Source organism: Oncorhynchus kisutch, linkage group LG11, assembly GCF_002021735.2.
Source record: "Oncorhynchus kisutch isolate 150728-3 linkage group LG11, Okis_V2, whole genome shotgun sequence".
Taxonomy (NCBI): domain Eukaryota; kingdom Metazoa; phylum Chordata; class Actinopteri; order Salmoniformes; family Salmonidae; genus Oncorhynchus; species Oncorhynchus kisutch.
This window is the reverse complement of record NC_034184.2, coordinates 84,200,097-84,223,565: the sequence shown is the minus strand read 5'-3', so window position 1 is coordinate 84,223,565 and position 23,469 is coordinate 84,200,097. Positions and strand designations below refer to the sequence as shown.

Below are 23,469 nucleotides of genomic sequence, written 5' to 3'. Positions count from 1 at the left end.
TAGCACTTCCTTACACTAGCTAGCTTATTTCAACTCTGATTTGCTATTTTAACATCAGGATCTAGCTATGGTGGGCATTTGTGTCATATCTGACTACTGCAGTAGTGCTTGGCAATGTTGTAGCTAACAACAACAAGCCCAGGTGAGCTAGCTAAATGATGTGTCAGCATTCAGCAGTGATCAGCTTGGTGGTTGCATAGTAACGGTGTCACAAGCCCGAATTCTAATTGTGCTGACACCAGTTGTGAAACTGGTCTGCGCTGGTACGGGTTTCCCTCGATCCAGATTGAATTTGAGAATTCCATTGTAGTCTGCTCGAATTTGGCCCTAATTTTAAGTGTCAGGTAAATGGGGATTTAGTGTCTGGAAGTAAGTCACCTAATTAGAGTCTTCCTTAAGCACATGTGTCTAAACAAGAAGGTCAAGAGGAACCACTGCACTACACCACTATGACATCACTGTGTCACAGTCTACCGTCCTCCACTACACCATTATGACATCACTGTGTCACAGTCTACCGTCCTCCACTACACCATTATGACATCACTGTGTCAGTCTACCATCCTCCACTACACCACTCTGACATCATTGTGTCACAGTCTACCGTCCTCAACTACACCATTATGACATCACTGTGTCACAGTCTACCGTCCTCCACTACACCATTATGACATCACTGTGTCACAGTCTACCGTCCTCCACTATACCATTATGACATCACTGTGTCACAGTCTACCATCCTCCACTACACCACTATGACATCACTGTGTCACAGTCTACGGTCCTCAACTACACCATTATGACATCACTGTGTCACAGTCTATGGTCCTCTATGTTGCAATAACTAAGTAACATACAATACTGTAACAGCCCTAGCTTTTTGGGAGTGCTGGACTGTGGTTAGCCATCTTGCCCTGTAGCCCGGGGTTCCAAGGTAATGTACATGTGTGCTTTTTCTATAAAAGTGAATCAAATAGAGCAACAGCAATGAGAAAACAATCTGTGGTTGTATTTGATTGACATTTATTGAAAAAGTACCGATTTCAGCAAACAAAAAAGGCACTTACAGAGAACAAACATAGGTACAACTTGGGCGTTTCATAATTGACATTTTCTGAAGAATTGACCTTGGGCGAATCGATGTAGTCATGGCTAGATAGTCATGGCTAGAATCCACATATCCTGGTCTGAGCTCAACGTCGTTGGTGAAATTCATCATAAATTTCCTACACCATGGAGTGGAGTTTAGCCCTTATAATCCTCCATGGACATGGTAAAGTTACATTTGTACCTGTTGTAGCTAGCTAATGTTTTGTCATCTGTTTAGTTAATGAGAGAGAGAGAGATGAGTGAATACAGGAAACCGTGTGTGTGAGACATTGTAAGCTAGCCTACATTTAAAAAAAAAAACTTGCACCCCACAATATGGATGTAAAGTCTTTCTTGCATCATCAGTGATCCTTGTATTTCTGTGTATTTTTGACAATACAATACATTTTGCCTATCCCATACTCCCCCTCAACACTCATTCTAATGTTACAACTCTTATCTACCCTTTTCAATTCTTCATTCTCTTTTCTTCCAGGAATCTTCTATCTTGGATGGAAGGAAGGAAAAACTACAAAGGGCAGAAGTTCAGAAGTTATCCTGAATAAGAAATGGAAAAATACCTGTTTTCATGTCTCTCTCTCGCTCTCTCTCTCTCTCTCTCTCTCTCGCTCTCCTCTGACTGCCAGATTGATGGGTGGCAACATACTGTAGTTAATGTACTTGCTAGGCTAAGTCTAACTTAGTGAAGACCTTAGGTAATGGTTAATCATGATATGTCTCTGTCTTTACAGTTCCTTACACATGTCAATGACCTGATGCATAGCCTCTACAGCAGTGCTTGGCCACACACTCAGTTACCAGCGACCTATTCTGCCACATCCCAGGTGAAGGAGACAGCAGACCCAGCCCTCTTTAAATCCATAGTCATTGACAAATGTTATATTTTATTCTGTTTGATACTGATCTTTTGTAGGAGCTAGGTTGGTAAGAGCTAGGTTGGTAAGAGCTAGGATGGTAAAAGCTAGGTTGTTAAGAGCTAGGTTGGTAAGAGCTAGATTGGTAAGAGCTAGGTTGGTAAGAGCTAGATTGGTAAGAGCTAGGTTGGTAAGAGATAGGTTGGTAAGAGCTAGGATGGTAATAGCTAGGTTGTTAAGAGCTAGGTTGGTAAGAGCTAGGTTGGTAAGAGCTAGGTTGGTAAGAGCTAGATTGGTAAGAGCTAGGTTGGTAAGAGCTAGGTTGGTAAGAGCTAGATTGGTAAGAGCTAGGTTGGTAAGAGCTAGGTTGGTAAGAGCTAGGTTGGTAAGAGCTAGGTTGGTAAGAGCTAGATTGGTAAGAGCTAGGTTGGTAAGAGCTAGGTTGGTAAGATCTAGGTTGGTAAGAGCTAGGTTGGTAAGAGCTAGATTGGTAAGAGCTAGGTTGGTAAGGGCTAGGTTGGTAAGAGCTAGGTTGGTAAGAGCTAGGTTGGTAAGAGCTAGATTGGTAAGAGCTAGGTTGGTAAGAGATAGGTTGGTAAGAGCTAGGTTGGTAGGAGATAGGTTGGTAGGAGATAGGTTTGTAAGAGCTAGGTTGGTAAGATCTAGGTTGGTAAGAGCTAGGTTGGTAAGAGCTAGATTGTTAAGAGCTAGGTTGGTAAGAGATAGGTTGGTAAGAGCTAGGTTGGTAAGAGCTAGGTTGGTAAGAGCTAGGTTGGTAGGAGATAGGTTGGTAGGAGCTAGGTTGGTAGGAGATAGGTTGGTAAGAGCTTGGTTGGTAAGAGCTAGGTTTGTAAGATCTAGGTTGGTAAGAGCTAGGTTGGTAAGAGCTAGGTTTGTAAGATCTAGGTTGGTAAGAGCTAGGTTGGTAGGAGCTAGATTGGTAAGAGGTAGGTTTGTACTAGCTATGCTGATGATCATTACACATTTTTTCTCTACATCAGGTCTCACTGAGACTGGATTCCCCAGGAGACTATTCATGCTATTCAGCTGCCCATGACTGCCTTATCTTAAACGCCTGCTATCTAGAACCTAAAAGCGTTTATCGGCTGTACCCATAGGATAACCATTTGTAAAATAATTTTTGGTTCCACGTAGAACCCTCTTGGTTCCAGGTATAACTATTTTGGGTTTCATGTAGAACCCTTTCCACAGAGGGATCTACACTGAATATGCCAAATATTAATAACACAATCCTAATATTGAGGTGCACCTGCTTTTGCCCTTTGAACAGCCTGAATTTGTCGGGGCATGAACTCTACAACGTATCTAAAGAGTTCTACAGGGATGCTGGCCCATGTTGACCCCAATGCGTCCCACAGTTTTGCCAAGTTGCCTGGTTGTCCTTTGTTGTCCTTTGGGTGGTGGACCATTCTTGATACACACAGGAAACTGTTGAGTGTGAAAAAACTCAGCAGCGCTGCAGTTCTTGACACCAACCAGTGCGCCTGGCACGTACTACCATACCCCATTCAAAGGCACTTCAATCATTTGTCTTGCCCATTCACCCTCTGAATGGCACACATACACAATACATGTCTCAAGGCTTAAAAATCATTCTTTCTTTCTTTGTCTCCTCCCTTTCATCTACACTGATTGAAGTGGATTTAACAAGTGACATCAATAAGAGATCATAGCTTTCACCTGGATTCACCTGGTCAGTCTATGTCATGAAAAGAGCAGGTGTTTAGTATACTCAGTGTACTTGGAACCTAAAAGGGTTTTACCTGGAACCTAAAAGTGTTCCACCTGGAACCAAAAAGGGTTCTCCCTGGAACCAAAAAGTGTTCTACCTGGAACCAAAAAGTGTTTTACCTGGAACCTAAAATGTTCTACCTGGAACCAAAAAGGGTTCTCCCTGGAACCAAAAAGGGTTCTCTCTGGAACCAAAAACGGTTCTCCTATGGGGACAGCCGAAGAACCCATTTAGATTCTGATTGAAGATACTTCACTGTGTGTTACTGTTCAGTCGTGTCCTGCACGTCCACATTATGCCAATCGTTCATTTATTTTCTTCTCTTTTTATTCTTACAGTAAGTGTCATGAAAAGCCAGGAAACTCAGGAGATGGATGTGTTGCGGGCCCTCTGGAAAGTCCTAAAATATGCAACCACGGTGGTTCGTCAACTAGTTCCATGGAAATGCTTTGAGTCCACAAAGTGTCTTCAGGAATGTCCTGTACTAGTTATCTTTTAAAATCTCTAATTGATAAAGTTGTAATTTGCTGATTCTCTTCATTGCAGATCTGACCCCTCCCACTCTTCAAGATGGCCACTACGCTCCGGGATCGCCCCCTCTGTGTTCAGAGGTCCTTGATGAGGATCTGACCCCTCCCACTCTTCAAGATGGCCACTAGGCTCCGGGATCGCCCCCTCTGTGTTCAGAGGTCCTTGATGAGGATCTGACCCCTCCCACTCTTCAAGATGGCCACTACGCTCCGGGATCACCCCCTCTGCGTTCAGAGGTCCTCGATGAGGATCTGACCCCTCCCACTCTTCAAGATGGCCACTACGCTCCGGGATCGCCCCCTCTGTGTTCAGAGGTCCTTGATGAGGATCTGACCCCTCCCACTCTTCAAGATGGCCACTACGCTCCGGGATCGCCCCCTCTGTGTTCAGAGGTCCTTGATGAGGATCTGACCCCTCCCACTCTTCAAGATGGCCACTACGCTCCGGGATCGCCCCCTCTGTGTTCAGAGGTCCTCGATGAGGATCTGACCCCTCCCACCACTCTTTTTAATCATTCATCAAATAAAATAAATCTGCCTGTATTTGTTCTGTGTCCCAGTCTTTCTGTGTCTGTGGGTGAATTATGATATAATTACTGTATAATCAGATATGCAAAACAGTGTGATGTAGATTTGTTTGTGTCATTGCTTGATCTATTTTAAATGTAAGACGTATTTTGCAGATTTAAACTTTAAAAAGTTGCTATGGAAACAGATAGAAGTGCCACGAACAATGTTTTCTGTATCCAACTGCTATTGTCTGTAGGTAATATGCTGTATTCAGCTGGTCATTACCAGGTTAGGATGAGGTCTTAACTATGACCAGTAGGCTAAGTAATATAGGACATCATATAATTGTCACAATTATGACCAGCTGGTCAGATAGAGGTCACAATTATTACCAGCTGGTCAGATAGAGGTCACCATTACGACCAGCTGGTCAGATAGAGGTCACAATTATTACCAGCTGGTCAGATAGAGGTCACAATTATTACCAGCTGGTCAGATAGAGGTCACAATTACGACCAGCTGGTCACATAGAGGTCACAATTATTACCGGCTGGTAAGATAGAGTTCACAATTATTACCAGCTGGTCAGATAGACATCACAATTACGACCAGCTGGTCACATAGAGGTCACAATTATTACCAGCTGGTCAGATAGAGGTCACAATTATTACCAGCTGGTCAGATAGAGGTCACAATGACGACCAGCTGGTCAGATAGAGGTCACAATTATTACCAGCTGGTCAGATAGAGATCACAATTACGACCAGCTGGTCAGATAGTGGTCACAATTACGACCAGCTGGTCAGATAGAGGTCACAATTATTACCAGCTGGTCGGATAGAGGTCACAATTACGACCAGCTGGTCAGATAGAGGTCACAATTATTACCAGCTGGTCAGATAGAGGTCACAATTATTACCAGCTGGTCAGATAGAGGTCACAATTACGACCAGCTGGTCGGATAAAGGTCACAATTACGACCAGCTGGTCAGATAGAGGTCACAATTACGACCAGCTGGTCGGCTAGAGGTCACAATTACGATCAGCTGGTCAGATTGAGGTCACAATTATTACCAGCTGGTCAGATAGAGGTCACAATTATTACCAGCTGGTCAGATAGAGGGCACAATTATTACCAGCTGGTCAGATAGAGGTCACAATTATTACCAGCTGGTCGTACGGTGGTCAGAATAAGCCTTCATATTTGTTGTTGTAAATTGGTGTATAACTCCTGTCTCTCTCTGCTGTGTGTTCTAGATGGTGTATAACTCCTGTCTCTCTCTGCTGTGTGTTCTAGATGGTGTGGTGTATAACTTGTCTCTCTCTGCTGTGTGTTCTAGATGGTGTGGTGTATAACTCCTGTCTCTCTCTGCTGTGTGTTCTAGATGGTGTATAACTCCCGTCTCTCTTTTCTGTGTGTTCTAGATGGTGTGGTGTATAACTCCTGTCTCTCTCTGCTGTGTGTTCTAGATGGTGTGGTGTATAACTTGTCTCTCTCTGCTGTGTGTTCTAGATGGTGTGGTGTATAACTTCAGTCTCTCTCTGCTGTGTGTTCTAGATGGTGTATAACTCCCGTCTCTCTCTTCTGTGTGTTCTAGATGGTGTGGTGTATAACTTCAGTCTCTCTCTGCTGTGTGTTCTAGATGGTGTGGTGTATAACTCCTGTCTCTCTCTGCTGTGTGTTCTAGATAGTGTATATCTCCTGTCTCTCTCTGCTGTGTGTTCTAGGTGGTGTGGTGTTTAACTCCTGTCTCTCCCTACTGTGTGTTCTAGGTGGTGTGTGTGGTGCATAACTTCAAAGGCAAGCTGTTGCTGAGTGGTGAAGACCCCCCACAGGAGAACATGTCTAGAGTGGAGAGCCCACTGGAGAAGTACATCACTTTGCAGGTACAGTGCCTTGGGAAAGTATTCGGCCCCCTTGAACTTTGCGACCTTTTGCCACATTTCAGGCTTCAAACATAAAGATATAAAACTGTATTTTTTTGTGAAGAATCAACAACAAGTGGGACACAATCATGAAGTGGAATGACATTTATTGGATATTTCAAACTTTTTTAACAAATCAAAAACTGAAAAATTGGGCGTGCAAAATTATTCAGCCCCTTTACTTTCAGTGCAGCAAACTCTCTCCAGAAGTTCAGTGAGGATCTCTGAATGATCCAATGTTGACCTAAATGACTAATGATGATAAATACAATCCACCTGTGTGTAATCAAGTCTCCGTATAAATGCACCTACACTGTGATAGTCCCAGAGGTCCGTTAAAAGCGCAGAGAGCATCATGAAGAACAAGGAACACACCAGGCAGGTCCGAGATACTGTTGTGAAGAAGTTTAAAGCCAGATTTGGATACAAAGAGATTTCCCATGCTTTAAACATCCCAAGGAGCACTGTGCAAGCGATAATATTGAAATGGAAGGAGTATCAGACCACTGCAAATCTACCAAGACCTGGCCGTCCCTCTAAACTTTCAGCTCATACAAGGAGAAGACTGATCAGAGATGCAGCCAAGAGGCCCATGATCACTCTGGATGAACTGCAGAGATCTACAGCTGAGGTGGGAGACTCTGTCCATAGGACAACAATCAGTCGTATATTGCACAAATCTGGCAAGAAGAAAGCCATTTCTTAAAGATATCCATAAAAAGTGTCATTTAAAGTTTGCCACAAGCCACCTGGGAGACACACCAAACATGTGGAAGAAGGTGCTCTGGTCAGATGAAACCAAAATTGAACTTTTTGGCAACAATGCAAAACGTTATGTTTGGCGTAAAAGCAACACAGCTCATCACCCTGAACACACCATCCCCACTGTCAAACATGGTGGTGGCAGCATCATGGTTTGGGCCTGCTTTTCTTCAGCAGGGACAGGGAAGATGGTTAAAATTGATGGGAAGATGGATGGAGCCAAATACAGGACCATTCTGGAAGAAAACCTGATGGAGTCTGCAAAAGACCTGAGACTGGGATGGAGATTTGTCTTCCAACAAGACAATGATCCAAAACATAAAGCAAAATCTACAATGGAATGGTTCAAAAATAAACATATCCAGGTGTTAGAATGGCCAAGTCAAAGTCCAGACCTGAATCCAATCGAGAATCTGTGGAAAGAACTGAAAACTGCTGTTCACAAATGCTCTCCATCCAACCTCACTGAGCTCGAGCTGTTTTGCAAGGAGGAATGGGAAAAAATGTCAGTCTCTCGATGTGCAAAACTGATAGAGACATACCCCAAGCAACTTACAGCTGTAATCGCAGCAAAAGGTGGCGCTACAAAGTATTAACTTAAGGGGGCTGAATAATTTTGCACGCCCAATTTTTCAGTTTTTGATTTGTTAAAAAAGTTTGAAATATCCAATAAATGTCGTTCCACTTCATGATTGTGTCCCACTTGTTGTTGATTCTTCACAAAAAAATACAGTTTTATATCTTTATGTTTGAAGCCTGAAATGTGGCAAAAGGTCGCAAAGTTCAAGGGGGCCGAATACTTTCGCAAGGCACTGTATTCAACCCTATACACTTTTCCCATACTCGGCCCTACACCCTGTAGAAACACACTACACCCTGTAGAAACACCCTACACCCTGTAGAAACACCCTACACCCTGTAGAAACACCCTACACCCTGTAGAAACACCCTACACCCTACACCCTACACCCTGTAGAAACACCCTACACCCTGTAGAAACACCCTACACACTACACCCTGTAGAAACACTCTACACCCTGTAGAAACACAATACACCCTGTAGAAACACACTACACCCTGTAGAAACACCCTACACCCTGTAGAAACACCCTACGCCCTGTAGAAACACCCTACATACACCCTGTAGAAACACCCTACACCCTGTAGAAACACACTACACCCTGTAGAATCACACTACACCCTGTAGAAACACCCTACACCCTGTAGAAACACCCTACACTGAATTCATGTAAATATTACACCTTAATTTGCAAATAAATTCATAAAAAATCCTACAATGTGATTTTCTGTATTTTTTTTCTCTACCTATGATGAAAATTACAGGCCTCTCTCACCTTTTTAAGTGGGAGAACTTGCACAATTGGTGGCTGACTAAATACTGTTTTGCCCCACTGTATGTATATAATGTATTATATGTATATAATATATCAGAGAGATATATTATATATTTCCCTTGACGGAGTGATGCTGAATGTAAAGAATGGCTCAACTTACCCCACTCTTTTCTACTAATGTAATGAATAAACTTAGCACTATATGATGCACCAATACACCACATCAATATATTCTCTGAATTCTATACTTTTTTGGTGAAAACCAGCCAATTGGAAGAGTGTACTGGCATAAAATAATGCATTAAACAGAACAATGGTATCCCCCAGTTTCCATAAGGCTGTGTTGTGTGGAAGCAGAGCACTGACCCTGACAATACTGTGTCTTTCTCTACCAGTGACTCACTCGCATAGTTATCTTACTGTGGTTGTGGTCTTACTGTGGTTGTGGTCTTACTGTGGTTGTGGTCTTACTGTGGTTGTGGTCTTACTGTGGTTGGTGAAAATGTATTATAAACCCTTCCTGACAACCACAATATTGACCTGTGGGTTCTTCCACTGCATCAAGCTCTTCAGAGCTGTTTTACTGTGGGAGGTAGTAGCTAGTTACTCAACGTTGTCAATGTTTACTGTGGGAGGTAGTAGTTAGTTACTCAACGTTGTCAATGTTTACTGTAGTGAGGTAGTAGTTAGTTACTCAACGTTGTCAATGTTTACTGTAGTGAGGTAGTAGTTAGTTACTCAACGTTGTCAATGTTTACTGTAGTGAGGTAGTAGTTAGTTACTCAACGTTGTCAATGTTTACTGTAGTGAGGTAGTAGTTAGTTACTCAACGTTGTCAATGTTTACTGTAGTGAGGTAGTAGTTAGTTACTCAACGTTGTCAATGTTTACTGTAGTGAGGTAGTAGTTAGTTACTCAACGTTGTCAATGTTTACTGTGGGAGGTAGTAGTTAGTTACTCAACGTTGTCAATGTTTACTGTAGTGAGGTAGTAGTTAGTTACTCAACGTTGTCAATGTTTACTGTGGGAGGTAGTAGCTAGTTACTCAACGTTGTCAATGTTTACTGTAGTGAGGTAGTAGCTAGTTACTCAACGTTGTCAATGTTTACTGTAGTGAGGTAGTAGCTAGTTACTCAACGTTGTCAATGTTTACTGTAGTGAGGTAGTAGTTAGTTACTCAACGTTGTCAATGTTTACTGTAGTGAGGTAGTAGCTAGTTACTCAACGTTGTCAATGTTTACTGTAGTGAGGTAGTAGCTAGTTACTCAACGTTGTCAATGTTTACTGTAGTGAGGTAGTAGTTAGTTACTCAACGTTGTCAATGTTTACTGTAGTGAGGTAGTAGCTAGTTACTCAACGTTGTCAATGTTTACTGTAGTGAGGTAGTAGCTAGTTACTCAACGTTGTCAATGTTTACTGTAGTGAGGTAGTAGCTAGTTACTCAACGTTGTCAATGTTTACTGTAGTGAGGTAGTAGTTAGTTACTCAACGTTGTCAATGTTTACTGTAGTGAGGTAGTAGTTAGTTACTCAACGTTGTCAATGTTTACTGTAGTGAGGTAGTAGCTAGTTACTCAACGTTGTCAATGTTTACTGTAGTGAGGTAGTAGCTAGTTACTCAACGTTGTCAATGTTTACTGTAGTGAGGTAGTAGCTAGTTACTCAACGTTGTCAATGTTTACTGTAGTGAGGTAGTAGTTAGTTACTCAACGTTGTCAATGTTTACTGTAGTGAGGTAGTAGCTAGTTACTCAACGTTGTCAATGTTTACTGTAGTGAGGTAGTAGCTAGTTACTCAACGTTGTCAATGTTTACTGTAGTGAGGTAGTAGTTAGTTACTCAACGTTGTCAATGTTTACTGTAGTGAGGTAGTATTTAGTTACTCAACGTTGTCAATGTTTACTGTAGTGAGGTAGTAGTTAGTTACTCAACGTTGTCAATGTTTACTGTGGGAGGTAGTAGCTAGTTACTCAACGTTGTCAATGTTTACTGTAGTGAGGTAGTAGTTAGTTACTCAACGTTGTCAATGTTTACTGTAGTGAGGTAGTAGCTAGTTACTCAACGTTGTCAATGTTTACTGTAGTGAGGTAGTAGTTAGTTACTCAACGTTGTCAATGTTTACTGTAGTGAGGTAGTAGTTAGTTACTCAACGTTGTCAATGTTTACTGTAGTGAGGTAGTAGTTAGTTACTCAACGTTGTCAATGTTTACTGTATTGAGGTAGTAGTTAGTTACTCATCAAATCAAATCAAATCAAATGTATTTTATATAGCCCTTCGTACATCAGCTGATATCTCAAAGTGCCGTACAGAAACCCAGCCTAAAACCCCAAACAGCAAGCAATGCAGGTGTAGAAGCACTACTGTAGTGAGGTAGTAGTTAGTTACTCATCATGCTCAATGTTTACTGTAGTGAGGTAGTAGTTAGTTACTCATCATGCTCAATGTTTACTGTAGTGAGGTAGTAGTTAGTTACTCATCATGCTCAATGTTTACTGTAGTGAGGTAGTAGTTAGGTACTCAGCGTTCTCAATGTCTCAGGTGCTCAAGAACATTTATCATACTGTTATATTGTGACTAGTTAGTGAGCGGTGCTATGAATTATGTGATGTGACTAAGCTAGTTACCGTGACCACATTACCGCCACACCGGCGGTCATGAGCCATGACCACAGTCAATTCCAACGTAACCATTTAGACACGGTAACAAGGCTTCTCCAAGCTCTTATGCTGCTGATGGTCATTAGTGGTGGTACTCAGCACTCTATTGTCCCTCTAATCACTCTAACATCAATGCAAATGTTTTTGAAAATCGAATCAAACACTTCATGAGAGCCCATGAGCTCATGTTGCGCAACATGTCTATAGCTTATGAAATGTTTGCGAGAAAGATCAGAGTGATGGCCTCTATTAAAAAGAGGAGGATCCCATCAGCTTTCTGTAGGCTAGGCCTACTATATTTATGTATCTACTTTCCTATTATTAAGCACATTGCTTCTCTTTACAACAAGAGTAATAGGCTACCTGGCTGGCATTAAAATGAACCTCAGGAAAAGCGACCTCCATTCACTATTTAAGTGCATAGATGACATGTACGTGTGTGCATTGCAGCGCTTATAATGTGAATAAATAGCCTAATAGTTGATCAAAATGTTAATCTAAAAGTTGTGATCTGTGGCATCAGCCTCATTGATTTTGAAAGGTTTCTTGATGATAGTGGTTGTATTAATTCGGGATCTATCGCGTCCCACAACTGTCCCAGACTATGTTTGGAATAGAATAGGTCAACTTTTCTACTATGGGGGAAGAGTAGATTAACATAGGCTAGTGCAAATATGGACAGTTCTTCCAACATCTTCAATATGTGCCTCGGCAATTTGATAAGTACGCACGCCCTGATGCGTCTGTCTTCACTTGTAGCCTGTGAGAAGGACCAGAATCACATGACAGGCATTGGCTAATAAGAACTGAGATATCTGAGAGAGCCATGTGAGTGAGAGGTACTTCTGAGCATGCAGACGGGAGCAAGGCTCAACGGGAGCTCAAGGGCACAACGGACACTGGCCGTAAAATACATGGATTTCTTTTAGGTGGGGTTACGGCCACACAAATGGGATGCCGCCGGGATATTCTGGGCGTTATCAAGTGCTTGTCAAATTGTGAATGAGAGACTGATGAAGTGTGTGCAGCCTTCTAAAAAAAACTAAGTAGAGCTCATGCCTATCATGTGACTTTTATCAAACTAGCCACATCATGCAGCCTTAGAATGTATTAAAAATCAAAACATATAGCCCAATGTTTGAATAAACAACTAAAGTTGCATAAATAGTTCTAAATGAAGCATACAGGAGTACCTGTGTCTTTGTTAGCCACTCAACACAGAATAGCCGCACGTTCGCACTTCCTCAAATAGTTTGTAGAAAGTATCCTATTTTATTCAGCGATGTTCAATTGTATTATTCATACTATAAAATTATGCCACAGAATTCTAAGCAAATCTTGTCTGCTAAATGAACTAGTGTAGCCCGCAGCCATATGGCATAGCCAGATCAGGACCTAACATCAGGACAACTCAGAGTATGCTGTTCTGTTCTAATGAAATAGACTACATTTTCATCATATCATGTTTCTTTAGACCTGTCTAAAATAAACTATGGATTTAATGTTATGGTGTAGGCTATATGTAGATATATGTAGATGTTCCAAAGGTCTGCATCAGTGGCTGGTTAGCTATGTTTAGAAGCCAAGAGATGTTCAATGTGTTTATGTTAATTGACCTTAGATGTGAGGCATTACCAACCTCTTGTACGACATCAGTCAGGCTGTGGTGGGGTGACTCCCTCCTCTCAGTCCACCATCTTTCTTTACCCAGCAACATTGAAACAAATAACTGCATCGGTCTTCAGTCATATTTGAAACAAATACAACATTTAAGGGTTTAATGAAGAATTCCTAAAACCTTATTCATTATAAGTGTTGTTGTGTAAAGTGATTATGAATGCTTTTTGAATGCCACATGAATCCTGCATCTGACACGGAGAGGAGTTAAATGACAGTTGATCTAGAATATCAAGGTAGCATATAGCTAGAGTACACTCCGCACACCCCCATTCACCCACCCTATGAACCCCCCATTCACCCACCCTATTCACCCCATTCACCCACCCTATTCACCCCATTAACCCCAGCATTCACACCCAATTCACCCCCCCATGTATCCTCTATTCACACTCCCATTCACCCACCCTATTCACCCACCCATTCCCACCCATTCACCCCTATTAACCCCCCCATTCCCACCCATTCACCCACCCTATTCACCCCTATTCACCCTCCCATTCACACCCTATTCACCCCCCCATGTATCCTCTATTCACACTCCCATTCACCCACCCTATTCACCCACCCATTCCCACCCATTCACCCCTATTAACCCCCCATTCCAACCCATTCACCCACCCTATTCACCCCTATTAACCCTCCCATTCATACCTTATTCACCCCCCCATGTATCCTCTATTCACACTCCCATTCACCCACCCTATTCACCCACCCATTCCCACCCATTCACCCCTATTAACCCCCCCATTCCCACCCATTCACCCACCCTATTCACCCCTATTAACCCTCCCATTCATACCTTATTCACCCCCCCATGTATCCTCTATTCACCCACCCTATTCACCCCATTAACCCCAGCATTCACCCCCCCATTCCCACCAATTCACCCCTATTCAACCCCCGCATTCCCACCCATTCAACCACCCTATTCACCCATATTAACCCCCATTCACAAATGATTCCCCCCCTCCCCATGTATCCTCTATTCACCCCACCCTATTCACCCCCCCATTCCCACCCATTCACCCCTATTAATCCTCCCATTCACCCCTATTCACCCCCCATTCTCCCATATTAACCCCCCCATTCCATCCTTATTCACCCCCCCCCATGTATCCTCTATTCACCTCTCGATTTATCCCCTATTCACCTACTATTCACACCTATTCATCCCCCTATTCACCTACTATTCACACCTATTCATCCCCCAATTCACCCCCTATAGTCCCACCAATTCACCCCTATTCACCCCTCGATTTATCCCCTATTCACCCCCCATTCACACCTATTCATCCTCCTATTCACCCACCTGTTGACCCCCCCATTCACCCTCCATTTATTCCCCATTCACCCCCCCTATTCACCCCCACATTTACCCCCCATTCACCCCCTTATTCACTCACCTATTCACACCCCCCTCGCTCTAAGGCTCCCACATTCATCTTGAAGTGCTTCTTTTTAAAAGTGTACTGTATTACTAATAAAACTCACATATTCCTCCTCCCCTTGCTTTACTCCCATATCGGTGATGAGCAAAGCCCTCTGACGATAACTTCCTCCCTGCTCATAGGAATGCGGAACGGCAGCCTTGGTCTTCATTGACGATAACTTCCTCCCTGCTCATAGGAATGCGGAACGGCAGCCTTGGTCTTCATTGACGATAACTTCCTCCCTGCTCGTAGGCATGCTGAACGGCAGCCCTTGGTCTTCTTTGACGATAACTTCCTCCCTGCTCATAGGCATGCTGAACGGCAGCCCTTCGTCTTCATTGACGATAACTTCCTCCCTGCTCATAGGCATGCTGAACGGCAGCCCTTCGTCTTCATTGACGATAACTTCCTCCCTGCTCATAGGAATGCGGAACGGCAGCCTTGGTCTTCATTGACGATAACTTTCTCCCTGCTTGTAGGCATGCTGAACGGCAGCCCTTCGTCTTAATTGACGATAACTTCCTCCCTGCTTGTAGGCATGCTGAACGGCAGCCCTTCGTCTTAATTGACGATAACTTCCTCCCTGCTTGTAGGCATGCTGAACGGCAGCCGTGGTCTTAATTGACGATAACTTCCTCCCTGCTTGTAGGCATGCTGAACGGCAGCCCTTGGTCTTCATTGACGATAACTTCCTCCCTGCTTGTAGGCATGCTGAACGGCAGCCCTTGGTCTTCATTGACGATAACTTCCTCCCTGCTTGTAGGCATGCTGAACGGCAGCCGTGGTCTTAATTGACGATAACTTCCTCCCTGCTTGTAGGCATGCTGAACGGCAGCCCTTGGTCTTCATTGACGATAACTTCCTCCCTGCTTGTAGGCATGCTGAACGGCAGCCCTTGGTCTTAATTGACGATAACTTCCTCCCTGCTTGTAGGCATGCTGAACGGCAGCCGTGGTCTTAATTGACGATAACTTCCTCCCTGCTTGTAGGCATGCTGAACGGCAGCCGTGGTCTTAATTGACGATAACTTCCTCCCTGCTTGTAGGCATGCTGAACGGCAGCCCTTGGTCTTCATTGACGATAACTTCCTCCCTGCTTGTAGGCATGCTGAACGGCAGCCCTTGGTCTTAATTGACGATAACTTCCTCCCTGCTTGTAGGCATGCTGAACGGCAGCCGTGGTCTTAATTGACGATAACTTCCTCCCTGCTTGTAGGCATGCTGAACGGCAGCCCTTGGTCTTCATTGACGATAACTTCCTCCCTGCTTGTAGGCATGCTGAACGGCAGCCGTGGTCTTCATTGACGATAACTTCCTCCCTGCTTGTAGGCATGCTGAACGGCAGCCGTGGTCTTAATTGACGATAACTTCCTCCCTGCTTGTAGGCATGCTGAACGGCAGCCGTGGTCTTCATTGACGATAACTTCCTCCCTGCTTGTAGGCATGCTGAACGGCAGCCCTTGGTCTTCATTGACGATAACTTCCTCCCTGCTTGTAGGCATGCTGAACGGCAGCCCTTGGTCTTCATTGACGATAACTTCCTCCCTGCTTGTAGGCATGCTGAACGGCAGCCCTTGGTCTTCATTGACGATAACTTCCTCCCTGCTTGTAGGCATGCTGAACGGCAGCCCTTGGTCTTAATTGACGATAACTTCCTCCCTGCTTGTAGGCATGCTGAACGGCAGCCGTGGTCTTCATTGACGATAACTTCCTCCCTGCTTGTAGGCATGCTGAACGGCAGCCCTTGGTCTTCATTGACGATAACTTCCTCCCTGCTTGTAGGCATGCTGAACGGCAGCCCTTGGTCTTAATTGACGATAACTTCCTCCCTGCTTGTAGGCATGCTGAACGGCAGCCGTGGTCTTAATTGACGATAACTTCCTCCCTGCTTGTAGGCATGCTGAACGGCAGCCCTTCGTCTTCATTGACGATAACTTCCTCCCTGCTCATAGGCATGCTGAACGGCAGCCCTTCGTCTTCATTGACGATAACTTCCTCCCTGCTCATAGGAATGCGGAACGGCAGCCTTGGTCTTCATTGACGATAACTTTCTCCCTGCTTGTAGGCATGCTGAACGGCAGCCCTTCGTCTTAACTGACGATAACTTCCTCCCTGCTTGTAGGCATGCTGAACGGCAGCCCTTCGTCTTAATTGACGATAACTTCCTCCCTGCTTGTAGGCATGCTGAACGGCAGCCGTGGTCTTAATTGACGATAACTTCCTCCCTGCTTGTAGGCATGCTGAACGGCAGCCCTTGGTCTTCATTGACGATAACTTCCTCCCTGCTTGTAGGCATGCTGAACGGCAGCCCTTGGTCTTCATTGACGATAACTTCCTCCCTGCTTGTAGGCATGCTGAACGGCAGCCGTGGTCTTAATTGACGATAACTTCCTCCCTGCTTGTAGGCATGCTGAACGGCAGCCCTTGGTCTTCATTGACGATAACTTCCTCCCTGCTTGTAGGCATGCTGAACGGCAGCCCTTGGTCTTAATTGACGATAACTTCCTCCCTGCTTGTAGGCATGCTGAACGGCAGCCGTGGTCTTAATTGACGATAACTTCCTCCCTGCTTGTAGGCATGCTGAACGGCAGCCGTGGTCTTAATTGACGATAACTTCCTCCCTGCTTGTAGGCATGCTGAACGGCAGCCCTTGGTCTTCATTGACGATAACTTCCTCCCTGCTTGTAGGCATGCTGAACGGCAGCCCTTGGTCTTAATTGACGATAACTTCCTCCCTGCTTGTAGGCATGCTGAACGGCAGCCGTGGTCTTAATTGACGATAACTTCCTCCCTGCTTGTAGGCATGCTGAACGGCAGCCCTTGGTCTTCATTGACGATAACTTCCTCCCTGCTTGTAGGCATGCTGAACGGCAGCCGTGGTCTTAATTGACGATAACTTCCTCCCTGCTTGTAGGCATGCTGAACGGCAGCCCTTGGTCTTCATTGACGATAACTTCCTCCCTGCTTGTAGGCATGCTGAACGGCAGCCCTTGGTCTTCATTGACGATAACTTCCTCCCTGCTTGTAGGCATGCTGAACGGCAGCCCTTGGTCTTCATTGACGATAACTTCCTCCCTGCTTGTAGGCATGCTGCTCATAGGCAGGGAGGAAGTTATCGTCAAGCAACAGAAGAATCATGTATCATAACGCGTTAAGTTTTATTTTTTAAATGAAAGAACTAGGAAATAAACTGCCGTGTCGGCATTGGGAGGAAACGTGGGCTAAGAATAGACTATTTGATTTGATTTGACTAGAATAAACCAACAATAATCTAGATCGGGTGCCTTTCAGCTTCGTAATGATCTACATTTCTTCATTTCCCCAAAAAAAATTTTTTATTTCTTCAGAGAAAAAAACCGAAAGTACCTTTTTTATATCTGTACCTTGTGTTTATATTGATCTTTTCTCCTTTTCTTTTAGAATCACATCGCCTTCGCTGAGGTCACATGACGCTGAATCGGCTGTTTGGCAAACCCATTGGACATCCACGCACTTCACCGTCCAATCAAAAATCGAATAGCTCTTCACCGTCCAATCAAAAATCGAATAGCTCTTCACCGTCCAATCAAAAATCGAATAGCTCTTCACCGTCCAATCAAAAATCGAATAGCTCTTCACCGTCCAATCCCCCTCCCCCCCCCAAAAATGGAATAGTCAAGTTGCAACGCTAACTCATTATGCATGGCTACTGTATGAGGTCTGTTAGTGTTGTTGTCTGTTAAGTCCCTGTATCATGGCCTATACAGCAGTCAGGGAAAACTCCTCAAAAGCATGATGGGAAAGGCCTTAATGGGTTTCTCCATTTATTTAATCTATTTTGGGACTAAATCCCCCAATGAAGAAAATCAACTGGAATCAACTTGAATTGACTGGACTCTTCTTTACATGACATGACCTGCTGTGACCCAGATGCCTCTATCTACTGAAGCAGAGAGGTGATTCATCCATTTTCCCACAATGTTGGTCAAATGGGTTCTTATTCATCACTTCTAAATAATAATTTTGTGTCTTTTCCATCAGTAGAGAAGAACAGAGCAAATTATCGATGTCTCTGTTATGTTTCCCCTTGAAAACGAAATTTTTGTAATGCTCACTAATGCACTTAACTGTCACAAAGGACATAGCGACACACACCAGCACTTTAAAATCAAACTCGAGTCAAAAACCGCAGGCAAGATGGCCGCCCATACTGCTGCTGCTTGAAAAATATACATGTCAATTCAGGATTAGTCAAATCTGCTAACGTGTGCGTTGCAAGACTTAACTGTTTAGTGTTATTATATTCAAATTATGAAAAAATATAGCTGTATATAATGTATACATACTTCAATTTCCTTTTGCCAAACATTGCTGTCTATTTTCTTATGGTTGTGTACTGTATGTACTGTGTGTATTGTGTGTACTGTGTGTATTGTGTGTACTGTGTGTATTGTGTGTACTGTGTGTATTGTGTGTACTGTGTGTGTTTGTTCACAAAAATTACTGTCCACGTGTTGTTTATTTTATCAATTGACTATTAGTACTTGATTATTTTGCTATCATGAGATAGCTATACCATGTTAAATATCTAGGCAACACATGGCTATGTTCTTTCATGAGATAGCTATACCATGTTAAATATCTAGGCAACACATGGCTATGTTCTATCATGAGATAGCTATACCATGTTAAATATCTAGGCAACACATGGCTATGTTCTTTCATGAGATAGCTATACCATGTTAAATATCTAGGCAACACATGGCTATGTTCTTTCATGAGATAGCTATACCATGATACACTCCACAGGATCGGTGTGTCCCCCCTGCGGACGGTTGAGCTAACATGTGCTAATGTGATTAGCATGACATTGTAAGTAAAAATAACATTTCCCAGGACTTAGACATATCTGACATGGGCAGAAAGCTTAAACTGCACTGTCCAATTTACAGTAGCTATTACAGTGAAAGAATACCATGCTATTGTTTGAGGAGAGTTTTACAGTTATGTATCAATAAACATGTATCAATAAACCAATTAGGCACATTTGGGCAGACTTGATACAATATTTTGAACAGAAATGCAATGGTTCATTGGATCAGTGTAAAACTGTGCGCATACACTGCTGCCATCTAGTGGTTCAACATCTAAATTGCGCCTGGACTTGAATAATCATTGCAGCCTTTTTGGGGGGCTTTTGAAAGATGATGAAAGAAACATGATCTTTAATCAGATCGAATCTATTCTCCTACATTCATTTCACATTTCCACAAAAATTCAAAGAGTTTCCTTGCAAATGGTATCAATAATATGCATATCCTTGCTTCAGGTCCTGAGCTACAGGCAGTTAGATTTGGGCATGTCATTTTAGGCAAAACTGTAAAAAAAAAAATGAAAAGGGTGGATCCTTAAATATACATCTAGGCTACACATGGCTATGTTCTGATTGTTTTTATACTCTTGACTTTTGAATAGTGTTAATATTTCCTGTTTTTATGTTATATTCTAAAAGTCTACCACATATTTCATACTTTTTTTCTTTTCTTAAAACAAGTTTTGGTCAATAGGCAAGACTTTTCAATCTTTCATGATCCTTTTTTAAATGGTGGATTTGTAGTTAATTTTTCTTTTTTGTCTTCTTCCTGGTTTGAAGTCAGATTGTCACATTGTCGTTTTAGCATAGCGATTCATTTTGTGTGGATGCTATTGATAGTATTCCCACCCAGTGATTTTACCATACTTGTATTTCATTCCTTTCTCTTTTTTAACTTTAACATCAATCAAATCATGACCTTTTACACTGTAAGCAAAGTGACATGTACAGTCTTTCAATAAAAAAATATTTAAATTGGTTGCTGCCATGCTTTCACTAACCTACGCTGGACACTGAATTTCTTGCTATTAGTTTGTTGTGAATGATTGTGTTGAAAAAGACCATTAAAAAAGACCATTACAACCATCCCTAACATCAGACAGATTGATTGAGCTCCACTGTATAAGGTAGACAATATGCAGTAGGGTGACATCACAGTCTGTTGTTGTAGAGGACTCGTTGGTGCCGCTGGTTCCTTGACTGACTCCTACGGTCCTATGAAAGACAAACAAACAAAGAGGGAGCAAAGTAGCAGAGAGCCATATATAACTGTTAGTTAAGCAGCAGAGAGCCATATATAACTGTTAGTTAAGAAGCAGAGAGTCATATATAACAGTTAGTTAAGCAGCAGAGATCCATATATAACTGTTAGTTAAGTAGCAGAGAGCCATATATAACTGTTAGTTACAGTGCCTTGCGAAAGTATTCGGCCCCCTTGAACTTTGCGACCTTTTGCCACATTTCAGGTTTCAAACATAAAGATATAAAACTGTATTTTTTTGTGAAGAATCAACAACAAGTGGGACACAATCATGAAGTGGAACGACATTTATTGGATATTTCAAACTTTTTTAACAAATCAAAAATGGAAAAATTGGGCGTGCAAAATTATTCAGCCCCCTTAAGTTAATACTTTGTAGCGCCACCTTTTCTCATCTCACATTCCAGTGTTCAAATTTGTAAACAAGGTTGTATGGGATTTTGTTAACGCGACACCTTGAAGCCAATGGCAATTTCCGCTTTAGGTGTAATGCCAGAAGCCACATGTGGATTTGACAGCTCTAATGCAGTTCCACCTTCGACGCCACAAAAACAATGCGGATGTCGGATAAATCGGATCTAATTGAATAGAGACCCTAATCTTGTCATACTCCTGAGCTGTGGAAGTGTGTTAGACGTAGGGCTATTGCAGTGTCACATATTACCGACACACTGTCCGTCATGATACATGGTCTCAGTAAAATTGGCAGAGCGATTTCTGCATACTGTACCTTTAAGGATTTAATGGTATTGATAAAACAGGAGCTGTAGTACAATGTTTGGACACCTGCGTCAGTGACGTTTACCTTCAGCTTTTTACTGAAGCTTTGTTTAGATCACAAATACACTACATGGCCAAAGGTATGTGGACACCCCTTCATGTTAGTGGATTCAGCCATTTCAGCTACACTAGTCATTGGCAGGTGTATAAAATCGAGCACACAGCCTTGCAATCTCCATAGACAAACATTGGCAGTAGAATGGCCCTTACTTAAGTGCTCAGAGACTTTCAATGTGGCACCGTTATAGGATGCCACCTTTCCAACAAGTCAGTTCCTCAAATTTCTGCCCTGCTAGAGCTGTTCAACTGTAAGTGCTGTTTTTGTTAAGTGGAACACTTCTAGGAGCAACAACAGCTCAGCTGAGGAGTGGTAGGCCACACAAGTTCACAGAACAGGACCTCCGCGCACTGTGTAAAAGTCTTCTGTCCTCGGTTGCGACACTCACCACTGAGTTCCAAACTACCTCTGGAAGCAACGTCAGCACAATAACTCTTCGTCGGGAGCTTAATGAAATGGGTTTCCATGGCCGAGAAGTCACACACAAGCCTAAGATCACCATGTGCAATGCTAAGCGCCGGCTGGAAGGGTGTAAAGCACGCCACCATTGGACTTTTCATTTATTTAACCTTTATTTAACCTTTATTTAACCAGGCAAGTCAGTTAAGATTTAATTCTTATTTACAATGACCAAATGGCAAAAGGCCTCCTGCGGGGACGGGGGCTGGGATTAAAAATAAAATAAAAACTACAATATAAATATACGTCAAACACAAGTCACAACAAGAGAGACAACACAACACTACATAAAGACCTAAGACCTAAGACAACAACATAGCATTGCAGCAAGACATGACAACACAGCATGGTAGCAACACAACATGACAACAACGTAACACAACACGGTAGCGGCACAAAACATGGTACAAACATTATTTGGGCACAGACAACAGCACATAAAACATGGTACAAACATTATTGGGCACAGACAACAGCACACAACATGGTACAAACATTATTGGGCACAGACAACAGCACACAACATGGTACAAACATTATTGGGCACAGACAACAGCACACAACATGGTACAAACATTATTGGGCACAGACAACAGCACACAACATGGTACAAACATTATTGGGCACAGACAACAGCACACAACATGGTACAAACATTATTGGGCACAGACAACAGCACACAACATGGTACAAACATTATTGAGCAAGACAACAGCACAAGAGGCGAGAAGGAAGAGACAACAATACCCCACGCAACGCAGCAACAACTGTCAGTAAGAGTGTCCATGATTGAATCTTTGAATGAATAGATTAGATGAATAGATTGACATAAAACTGTCCAGTTTGATTGTTTGTTGCAGCTCGTTCCAGTCTCTAGCTGCAGTGAACTGAAAAGAGGAGCGACCCAGCGATGTGTGTGCTTTGTGGACCTTTAACAGAATGTGACTGGCAGAACGGGTGGTGTATGTGGAGGATGAGTAGTATATATCTAGATATCTCAGTGAGGCCTAAGACTCTGGAGCAGTGGAAACGTGTTTTCTGGAGTGATGAACAACGCTTCACCATCTGGCAGTCCGACAGACGAATCTGGGTTTGGTGGATGACAGGAGAACGCTACCTGCCCGAATGCACAGTGCCAACTGTAAAGTCCGGAGGAGGAATAATGGTCTGGGAATGTTTTTCATGGTTTGAGCTAGGCCTCTTAATTCCAGTGAAGGAAAATATTAACGCTCGACACACAATGACATTCTCAATGATTCTGTGCTTCTAACTTTGTGGCAACAGTTTGGGGAAGGTTTGTCGAGATCGGTGTGGAAGAACTTGACTGGTCTGCACAGTGCCCTGACCTCAACCCCCTCAAATACCTTTGGGATTCATTGGAACGCTCACTGCGAGCCAGGCCTAACTGCCCAACATCAGTGTCCGACCTCACTAATGCTCTTGTGGCTGAATGGAAGTAAGTCCCCACGGCAATGTTCCAACATGTAGTGGAAAG

General features: G+C 43.1%; 1 protein-coding gene across 1 annotated transcript in view; it reads left to right on the top strand.

The window, feature by feature from the left end:
- Positions 1 to 20,394, top strand: part of LOC109883824 (phospholipid phosphatase-related protein type 5-like) — a 70,591-nt gene extending 50,197 nt beyond the window's left edge. The window contains exons 4-5 of the mRNA XM_031835032.1: positions 6,531 to 6,644; positions 17,985 to 20,394. Of these exons, the coding sequence (XP_031690892.1) occupies positions 6,531 to 6,644; positions 17,985 to 18,014 (144 nt within the window). The 3' untranslated portion in view covers positions 18,015 to 20,394. The remainder of the gene's footprint in view (positions 1 to 6,530; positions 6,645 to 17,984) is intronic.
- Positions 20,395 to 23,469: the final 3,075 nt, after the last annotated feature.